Genomic DNA, 10,708 nt, shown 5'->3' on the forward strand with positions numbered 1-10,708 from the left:
CGTGTCGGAGTCGTGTCGGCCCCCGGAGTCGTGTCGGCCCCGGAGTCGTGTCGGCCCCGGAGTCATTTCCCGTATCGGCCTAGTTATACAAGAATATTGTGATGTTGGTTTCTGGCAGGCTTGACAGGCTTTGTATGTGTATCCAGGTACCGGTAGTTTCCTACCATCTACGCCCCACCACCAACCTGTCCTCTGCTCTGCCTCCCCAAATTAAAAAGGCCTTTAGGTTCTGACACGCTGATTTACACTGTCATGTACCAACACAAATCACTCCCTGTCTGTCATGTCTGTCGGATTTTATAGCTGTTCTCGCTCACTCCTCCCTCCTCTCCCTTGCTCGCTTGCTCTCTCCTCTCCCTCGCTCTCTCTCCCCTCTCTTCTCTCCCTCTCTCCTCTCCCTCTCTCTATCATTCTCTCTCTCATTCCTCATTCTCTCTCCCCCTCCCTCCTTATTCTCTCTCTCTCTCCTCCTCCCTCCTTATTCTCTCTCTCTCTCCCCCTCCCTCCTTATTCTCTCTCTCTCTCCCCCTCCCTCCTTATTCTCTCTCCCTCTCCCGCTCCCCTCCCTCCTCATTCTCTCCCCTTCCCTCCCTCCTCATTCTCTCCCCCTTCCCTCCCTCCTCTCTCTCCCCCTCCCTCCTCTCTCTCCACGCTCTCTCTCTCTCTCTCTCTCTCTCTCTCTCTTTCTCTCTCTGCAGTATGTCCAGCGGCGCCAGCAGGAGAATGCTCAGAGACAGACCAGAGGAGAGACTCCTCTACCAGAGGAAGATGTCTCCAAGATGTTCAAACCACCACAGCCCCCTCCTCGCATGGACACTCTCCTCATCGCAGGTACCCCCACACCCTCCCTCCCTCCTAGCAGCTACCAGTTCTGTTCTCTCTCTGGTAGCTACCTATCTGTTCTGTTCTCTCTCTGGTAGCTACCTATCTGTTCTGTTCTCTCTCTGGTAGCTACCTATCTGTTCTGGTAGCTACCTATCTGTTCTGGTAGCTACCTATCTGTTCTGGTAGCTACCTATCTGTTCTGGTAGCTACCTCTGTTCTGGTAGCTACCCATCTGTTCTGGTAGCTACCCATCTGTTCTGGTCTCTCCATGATGTCACATTAATCCACAGCGTTGTAGATTTCATCTGACATCCCTGCCTGTCTGCTGTCTCTCTGATGGTTGTCTTCATCCCAAAATAGCACCCTATTCCCTATATAGTGCACTACTTGTGACCAGGGCCCATAGGGACACACCCATAGGGCCTCTGGTTAGAACTAGTGCACCACATTAGGGGATAGGATGACATTTTGGGCACGGCCGGTGTCTCCCTTCTTGACAACATGCAACTGATTGACCTCCAGCTCTGCTAATGTGTTTCCTGCTTTTTATTCAGACTCCTGTGTTCGTCTGTTTTTTTGTTTCTGCCAAAACAGGACAGATTAACAACTACTGCCAGAATGTGAAGGAGTTCACCTCCCAGAACCTGGGCAAACTCTTCATGGCCGAGGCTCTTCAGGGACACAACAGCTAAAGGAGAAGACGAGAGGAGGAAGTAAAACACACAGGAGATAAACCCCCCTTTCACCCAATCAGAATGATCCATACAGGGCTGTGTTCTAATTGGTACCCTCTTCCCTATATATATATATAGTGCACTACTGGTCAATACTAGTACACTGTATAGGGAATAGGGTGTAATTTTGGGATGCATCCTATGATTGGAGGATTGACGTGATGCTGTTAGATTTGTTAAGAAATTAAAATAACGACGTGACCAATATTATTAAGAGAACATGTTCCACGTTCTCCAGAGAAGATTTATTTGAATATTATTGTAACTTTTAATAAACATCTTTGCGTCTCCTCACATTGTTTTGACTCTCTGTGCTCTTTCGATGTCTATTCATAAAGATTAAACCTCGTCCTGCACCGAAACACACTTTCAATGGAGATTCTCCAGTGTCCAATACTAGGCATCGTCTGTTTCCGGGGAAACGGCCACCAGAAGTGTAGTTGTCCAATACTAGGCATCGTCCGTTTCTGGGGAAACGGCCACCAGAAGTGTTCGTGTCCAATACTAGACCTCATCTGTTTCCGGGGAAACGGCCACCAGAAGTGTAGGTGACCAATACTATACATCTGTTTCCGGGGAAACGGCCACCAGAAGTGTAGGTGACCAATACTATACATCTGTTTCCGGGAAACGTGTAGGTGACCAATACTATACATCTGTTTCCGGGGAAACGGCCACCAGAAGTGTAGGTGTCCAATACTAGGCATCGTCTGTTTCCGGGGAAACGGCCACCAGAAGTGTAGGTGTCCAATACTAGGCATTGTCTGTTTCCGGGGAAACGGCCACCAGAACTGTACGTGTCCAATACTAGACCTCATCTGTTTCCGTGGAAACGGCCACCAGAAGTGTAGGTGACCAATACTATACATCTGTTTCCGGGGAAACGGCCACCAGAAGTGTAGGTGACCAATACTATACATCTGTTTCCGGGGAAACGGCCACCAGAAGTGTAGGTGACCAATACTATACATCTGTTTCCGGGGAAACGGCCACCAGAAGTGTAGGTGTCCAATACTAGGCATTGTCTGTTTCCGGGGAAACGGCCACCAGAACTGTACGTGTCCAATACTAGGCATCGTCTGTTTACGGGGAAACGGCCACCAGAAGTGTACATGTCCAATACTAGGCATTGTCTGTTTCCGGGGAAACGGCCACCAGAAGTGTAGGTGTCCAATACTAGGCATCGTCTGTTTCCGGGGAAACGGCCACCAGAAGTGTAGTGTCCAATACTAGGCATCATCTGTTTCCCGGGAAACGGCCACCAGAAGTGTACGTGTCCAATACTAGGCATCGTCTGTTTCCGGGGAAACGGCCACCAGAAGTGTAGGTGTCCAATACTAGGCATCGTCTGTTTCCGGGGAAACGGCCACCAGAAGTGTAGTGTCCAATACTAGGCATCGTCTGTTTCCGGGGAAACGGCCACCAGAAGTGTAGGTGTCCAATACTAGGCATCGTCTGTTTCCGGGGAAACGGCCACCAGAAGTGACCAATACTATACATCTGTTTCCGGGGAAACGGCCACCAGAAGTGTAGGTGACCAATACTATACATCTGTTTCCGGGGAAACGGCCACCAGAAGTGTAGGTGACCAATACTATACATCTGTTTCCGGAGAAACGGCCACCAGAAGTGTAGGTGTCCAATACTAGGCATCGTCTGTTTCCGGGGAAACGGCCACAAGAAGTGTAGGTGTCCAATACTAGGCATTGTCTGTTTCCGGGGAAACGGCCACCAGAACTGTACGTGTCCAATACTAGACCTCATCTGTTTCCGGGGAAACGGACACCAGAAGTGTAGGTGACCAATACTATACATCTGTTTCCGGGGAAACGGCCACCAGAAGTGTAGGTGACCAATACTATACATCTGTTTCCGGGGAAACGGCCACCAGAAGTGTAGGTGTCCAATACTAGGCATTGTCTGTTTCCGGGGAAACGGCCACCAGAACTGTACGTGTCCAATACTAGGCATCGTCTGTTTACGGGGAAACGGCCACCAGAAGTGTACATGTCCAATACTAGGCATTGTCTGTTTCCGGGGAAACGGCCACCAGAAGTGTAGGTGTCCAATACTAGGCATTGTCTGTTTCCGGGGAAACGGCCACCAGAAGTGTAGTGTCCAATACTAGGCATCGTCTGTTTCCCGGGAAACGGCCACCAGAAGTGTACGTGTCCAATACTAGGCATTGTCTGTTTCCGGGGAAACGGCCACCAGAAGTGTAGGTGTCCAATACTAGGCATCGTCTGTTTCCGGGGAAACGGCCACCAGAAGTGTAGTGTCCAATACTAGGCATCGTCTGTTTCCCGGGAAACGGCCACCAGAAGTGTACGTGTCCAATACTAGGCATCGTCTGTTTCCGGGGAAACGGCCACCAGAAGTGTAGGTGACCAATACTAGGCATCGTCTGTTTACGGGGAAACGGCCACCAGAAGTGTACATGTCCAATACTAGGCATTGTCTGTTTCCGGGGAAACGGCCACCAGAAGTGTAGGTGTCCAATACTAGGCATTGTCTGTTTCCGGGGAAACGGCCACCAGAAGTGTAGTGTCCAATACTAGGCATCGTCTGTTTCCCGGGAAACGGCCACCAGAAGTGTAGTGTCCAATACTAGGCATCGTCTGTTTCCGGGGAAACGGCCACCAGAAGTGTAGGTGTCCAATACTAGGCATCGTCTGTTTCCGGGGAAACGGCCACCAGAAGTGTAGGTGTCCAATACTAGGCATCGTCTGTTTCCGGGGAAACGGCCACCAGAAGTGTAGGTGTCCAATACTAGGCATCGTCTGTTTCCCGGGAAACGGCCACCAGAAGTGTACGTGTCCAATACTAGGCATCGTCTGTTTCCGGGGAAACGGCCACCAGAAGTGTAGGTGTCCAATACTAGGCATCGTCTGTTTCCGGGGAAACGGCCACCAGAAGTGTACGTGTCCAATACTAGGCATCGTCTGTTTCCGGGGAAACGGCCAATAGAATAACGCTGACTCACTATAAACACCGTTTCCTTCCTGTAATCAAATCAAATGTATTTATAAAGCCCTTCTTACATCAGCTGATATCTCAAAGTGCTGTACAGAAACCCAGCCTAAAACCCCAAACAGCAAGCAATGCAGGTGTAGAAGCACGTTGGCTTGGAAAAACTTCCTAGAAAGAAACCTAGAGAGGAACCAGGCTATAAGGGGTGACCAGTCCTCTTCTGGCTGTGCCGGGTGGAGATTATAACAGAACATGGCCAAGATGTTCATAAATGACCAGCAGGGTCAAATAATAGAGGTAGCAGGTCAGTATGTCGTTTGTGTTTATGAAGCTGTAGCCTCCACTTCCTGTTCCTGTGACGGGGTGCTAACTGATGACCCAGTATATCACTCCCTGGGTCCTGATGGTTACAAATCAACAGGACAGGACTGTGTCGTGCCATAGGACTGTGATCTGACGTAGTGCACTATATATATAATGAATCAGGGTGCTGTTTAGGACCCGGGACCCTTGAAGCAGGCAGGGAGAACAGGTAAAGCATCATTTTGTGTCATTTTAGACGAGAACAGCTGGACTTACCTCCTTACTGCCAGGCAACTGAGTGACCCATATAACACCCAATATAATGGACTGCATTTAACCAGATCCCCAGGACCCCCCCCATAGGGTTCTGGTTAAAACCAGTGCACTGTATAGGGTGGTCATGTGGGACATTGACTCCATAACACCCTATATAGTGGACCCCCCCCCCCCCCCCCATAGGGTTCTGGTTAAAACCAGTGCACTATATAGGGTATAGGGTGGTCATGTGGGACATTGACTCCAGTTTTAATGAGGCTTGTCAGGCCGTGTTGGTCATTTTAAATAATTATCTCTCTGCACTGCCAGAGTACCAACCACTGTAGTATTACTGTCTGTTGTTAATACAACTCAGATAGAGGCCGACATACAACACACACATATATACACACACACACACAACGACCCGCCAGCTGAGGCAGAGCAGGGGAGGTGGGACATGTTATCTGCTGTTAATACAACTCAGATAGAGGCCGACATACAACACACACATATATACACACACACACAACGACCCGCCAGCTGAGGCAGAGCAGGGGAGGTGGGACATGTTATCTGCTGTTAATACAACTCAGATAGAGGCCGACATACAACACACACATATATATATATACACACACACATACCGACCCGCCAGCTGAGGCAGAGCAGGGGAGGTGGGACATGTTATCTGCTGTTAATACAACTCAGATAGAGGCCGACATACAACACACACATATATACACACACACACAACGACCCGCCAGCTGAGGCAGAGCATGTTATCTGCTGTTAATACAACTCAGATAGAGGCCGACATACAACACACACACACACACATATATATACACACACAGTGGGGCAAAAAATTATTTAGTCAGCCACCAATTGTGCAAGTTCTCCCACTTAAAAAGATGAGAGAGGCCTATAATTATTATCATTGGTACACTTCAACTATGACAGACAAAATGAGAAAGAAAAATCCAGAAAATCACATTGTAGGATTTTTTTATGAATTTATTTGCAAATTATGGTGGAAAACAAGTATTTGGTCAAAAACAAACAAGCAAATTGGTGGCTGACTAAATATTTTTTTGTCCCACTGTGTACACACACATACCGACCCGCCAGCTGAGGCAGAGCAGGAAAGGTGGGACTTGTTATCTGTTGTGGTGACAACGCTGCGTGTGTGTGTGTGTGTGAGCCGCTGTGTGTGAGCAGCTGCAGGAGATTAACAGTAATTACCAGTCCGCTGGCTGAGCTATGTGTAATTGAAAACAGACCTTCTCCTCATAATTCACGGTTTTCCTTTAAACCTTGACAGGAATTCTGACAGGCACAAGTTTGGAGAATATTCATGAACTAAGTTTCCTGCCGACTGTTAGACGGGAGACTTTGTCTGTACCTGCACTTTGTAGCTGTGTTGTTTTCTTATCACGCCACGTTGGATATCTAGTCTTGTTCAAATAACACTGTGTTTTAAGAAAATGGATTTGTCTCCCCACGAAAGGAGGATCCAATACATGTGTAATGCCCAGCAAATCATCACAGGGATTTCAAATCCGTTCTGATCGTCAACAACGGCTCTTCATTTCATTAGTGTTCTCATGTTCATTAACCAATTCAATTAAAACACTCTCTCCGTTACTAAGAATGTGTAAGGTTTCTTATTAAAATGAAACAGACAAGAGTCCAGTCTACTTAGTCAGCAACGTTTATTCTCGAGAGCTCTGCCTATCATGTCCGGTACATTGGTCTATCTATATACCTCACATTTCATCATAAATGTCCCTCCTCCTCTCAGATACAATGGCAACATAGTTCACAAGCCTTCTCACATTGTCTGCCACCTGTTAAACAATCTACTACTAGCCCAAGGTCTCTCCCCTCCCTGGGTAGAGACAGAATGTCCAGTAAGGAACACAGTATTCCATCTACTACTAGCCCAAGGTCTCTCCCCTCCCTGGGTAGAGACAGGATGTCCTGTAAGGAACACAGTATTCATTCTACTACTAGCCCCAGGTCTCTCCCCTCCCTGGGTAGAGACAGGATGTCCTGTAAGGAACACAGTATTCATTCTACTACTAGCCCCAGGTCTCTCCCCTCCCTGGGTAGAGACAGAATGTCCAGTAAGGAACACAGTATTCCATCTACTACAAGCCCCAGGTCTCTCCCCTCCCTGGGTAGAGACAGGATGTCCTGTAAGGAACACAGTATTCATTCTACTACTAGCCCCAGGTCTCTCCCCTCCCTGGGTAGAGACAGGATGTCCTGTAAGGAACACAGTATTCCATCTACTACAAGCCCCAGGTCTCTCCCCTCCCTGGGTATAGACAGGATGTCCAGTAAGGAACACAGTATTCCATCTACTACTAGCCCCAGGTCTCTCCCCTCCCTGGGTAGAGACAGAATGTCCAGTAAGGAACACAGTATTCCATCTACTACAAGCCCCAGGTCTCTCCCCTCCCTGGGTATAGACAGGATGTCCAGTAAGGAACACAGTATTCCATCTACTACTAGCCCCAGGTCTCTCCCCTCCCTGGGTAGAGACAGAATGTCCAGTAAGGAACACAGTATTCCATCTACTACTAGCCCCAGGTCTCTCCCCTCCCTGGGTAGAGACAGGATGTCCTGTAAGGAACACAGTATTCCATCTACTACAAGCCCCAGGTCTCTCCCCTCCCTGGGTAGAGACAGGATGTCCTGTAAGGAACACAGTATTCCATCTACTACTAGCCCCAGGTCTCTCCCCTCCCTGGGTAGAGACAGAATGTCCAGTAAGGAACACAGTATTCCATCTACTACAAGCCCAAGGTCTCTCCCCTCCCCGGGTAGAGACAGGATGTCCTGTAAGGAACACAGTAGTCCAGCATTTCACACTTGCACCCTGCTTACATACTCAAAAGGAACAGAACGTCCTTGTTCTAATTCTTGACTAAAACTACACACATTATATTTAGTGTTATTATTCTAATAAGTTTCATACAGTGACAGGGTAGTATTCTGTTGGTTATAGTTCTACATTAAATGTAGTTTCATACAGTGACAGGGTAATATTCTGTTGGTTATAGTTCTACGTTAAATGTAGTTTCATACAGTGACAGGGTAATATTCTGTTGGTTATAGTTCTACGTTAAATGTAGTTTCATACAGTGACAGGGTAATATTCTGTTGGTTATAGTTCTATGTTAAATGTAGTTTCATACAGTGACAGGGTAATATTCTGTTGGTTATAGTTCTATGTTAAATGTAGTTTCATACAGTGACAGGGTAATATTCTGTTGGTTATAGTTCTATGTTAAATGTAGTTTCATACAGTGACAGGGTAATATTCTGTTGGTTATAGGTTCTATGTTAAATGTAGTTTCATACAGTGACAGGGTAATATTCTGTTTGTTATAGTTCTATGTTAAATGTTAAATGTAGTTTCATACAGTGACAGGGTAATATTCTGTTGGTTATAGTTCTATGTTAAATGTAGTTTCATACAGTGACAGGGTAATATTCTGTTGGTTATAGTTCTATGTTAAATGTAGTTTCATACAGTGACAGGGTAATATTCTATTGGTTATAGTTCTATGTTAAATGTAGTTTCATACAGTGACAGGGTAGTATTCTGTTGGTTATAGTTCTATGTTAAATGTAGTTTCATACAGTGACAGGGTAATATTCTGTTGGTTATAGTTCTATGTTAAATGTAGTTTCATACAGTGACAGGGTAATATTCTGTTGGTTATAGTTCTATGTTAAATGTAGTTTCATACAGTGATAGGGTAATATTCTGTTGGTTATAGTTCTATGTTAAATGTAGTTTCATACAGTGACAGGGTAGTATTCTATTGGTTATAGTTCTATGTTAAATGTAGTTTCATACAGTGACAGGGTAATATTCTGTTGGTTATAGTTCTATGTTGAATGTAGTTTCATACAGTGACAGGGTAATATTCTGTTGGTTATAGTTCTATGTTAAATGTAGTTTCATACAGTGACAGGGTAATATTCTGTTGGTTATAGTTCTATGTTAAATGTAGTTTCATACAGTGACATCATTTCGTCATTATTCATACATTTAACAGGATCTCTGCTGCTGTAAAACATCTGAATTCAGCCATTATTATACAGTAACAATACAGTCTGAATTCAGCCATTATACAGTAACAATACAGTCTGAATTCAGCCATTATTATACAGTAACAATACAGTCTGAATCCAGCCATTATTATACAGTAACAATACAGTCTGAATCCAGCCATTATTATACAGTAACAATACAGTCTGAATTCAGCCATTATTATACAGTAACAATAGTCTGAATTCAGCCATTATACAGTAACAATACAGTCTGAATCCAGCCATTATTATACAGTAACAATACAGTCTGAATTCAGCCATTATACAGTAACAATACAGTCTGAATCCAGCCATTATTATACAGTAACAATACAGTCTGAATTCAGCCATTATTATACAGTAACAATACAGTCTGAATTCAGCCATTATTATACAGTAACAATACAGTCTGAATCCAGCCATTATTATACAGTAACAATACAGTCTGAATCCAGCCATTATTATACAGTAACAATACAGTCTGAATCCAGCCATTATACAGTAACAATACAGTCTGAATCCAGCCATTATTATACAGTAACAATACAGTCTGAATTCAGCCATTATTATACAGTAACAATACAGTCTGAATCCAGCCATTATTATACAGTAACAATACAGTCTGAATCCAGCCATTATTATACAGTAACAATACAGTCTGAATCCAGCCATTATACAGTAACAATACAGTCTGAATCCAGCCATTATTATACAGTAACAATACAGTCTGAATTCAGCCATTATTATACAGTAACAATACAGTCTGAATTCAGCCATTATTATTCAGTAACAATACAGTCTGAATTCAGCCATTATTATACAGTAACAATACAGTCTGAATCCAGCCATTATTATACAGTAACAATACAGTCTGAATCCACACATGGTATAAACAATACAGTGTGAATTCAGCCATTATACAGTAACAATACAGTCTGAATCCTTATTGAATTCAGCCATTATACAGTAACAATACAGTCTGAATCCAGCCATTATACAGTAACAATACAGTCTGAATTCAGCCATTATTATACAGTAACAATACAGTCTGAATTCAGCCATTATTATACAGTAACAATAGTCTGAATTCAGCCATTATTATACAGTAACAATACAGTCTGAATTCAGCCATTATACAGTAACAATACAACCTTATTGAATCCACACATGGTGTTAACAATACAACCTTATTGAATTCAGCCATTATACAGTAACAATACAGTCTGAATTCAGCCATTATTATACAGTAACAATAGTCTGAATTCAGCCATTATTATACAGTAACAATAGTCTGAATTCAGCCATTATTATACAGTAACAATACAGTCTGAATCCAGCCATTATTATACAGTAACAATAGTCTGAATCCAGCCATTATTATACAGTAACAATACAGTCTGAATCCAGCCATTATTATACAGTAACAATACAGTCTGAATCCAGCCATTATTATACAGTAACAATAGTCTGAATCCAGCCATTATACAGTAACAATACAGTCTGAATTCAGC

General features: G+C 44.3%; 1 protein-coding gene across 1 annotated transcript in view; it reads left to right on the top strand.

Moving 5' to 3' along the window:
* The window catches only part of LOC135570121 (eukaryotic translation initiation factor 3 subunit H), a 31,482-nt gene extending 29,629 nt beyond the window's left edge, over positions 1–1,853 (top strand). The window contains exons 3-4 of the mRNA XM_065016190.1: positions 699–831; positions 1,420–1,853. Of these exons, the coding sequence (XP_064872262.1) occupies positions 699–831; positions 1,420–1,517 (231 nt within the window). The 3' untranslated portion in view covers positions 1,518–1,853. The remainder of the gene's footprint in view (positions 1–698; positions 832–1,419) is intronic.
* The last annotated feature ends 8,855 nt before the right edge of the window (positions 1,854–10,708 follow it).

Source organism: Oncorhynchus nerka, unplaced genomic scaffold (genome assembly GCF_034236695.1).
Source record: "Oncorhynchus nerka isolate Pitt River unplaced genomic scaffold, Oner_Uvic_2.0 unplaced_scaffold_1092, whole genome shotgun sequence".
In the NCBI taxonomy this organism is placed as follows: Eukaryota; Metazoa; Chordata; class Actinopteri; order Salmoniformes; family Salmonidae; genus Oncorhynchus; species Oncorhynchus nerka.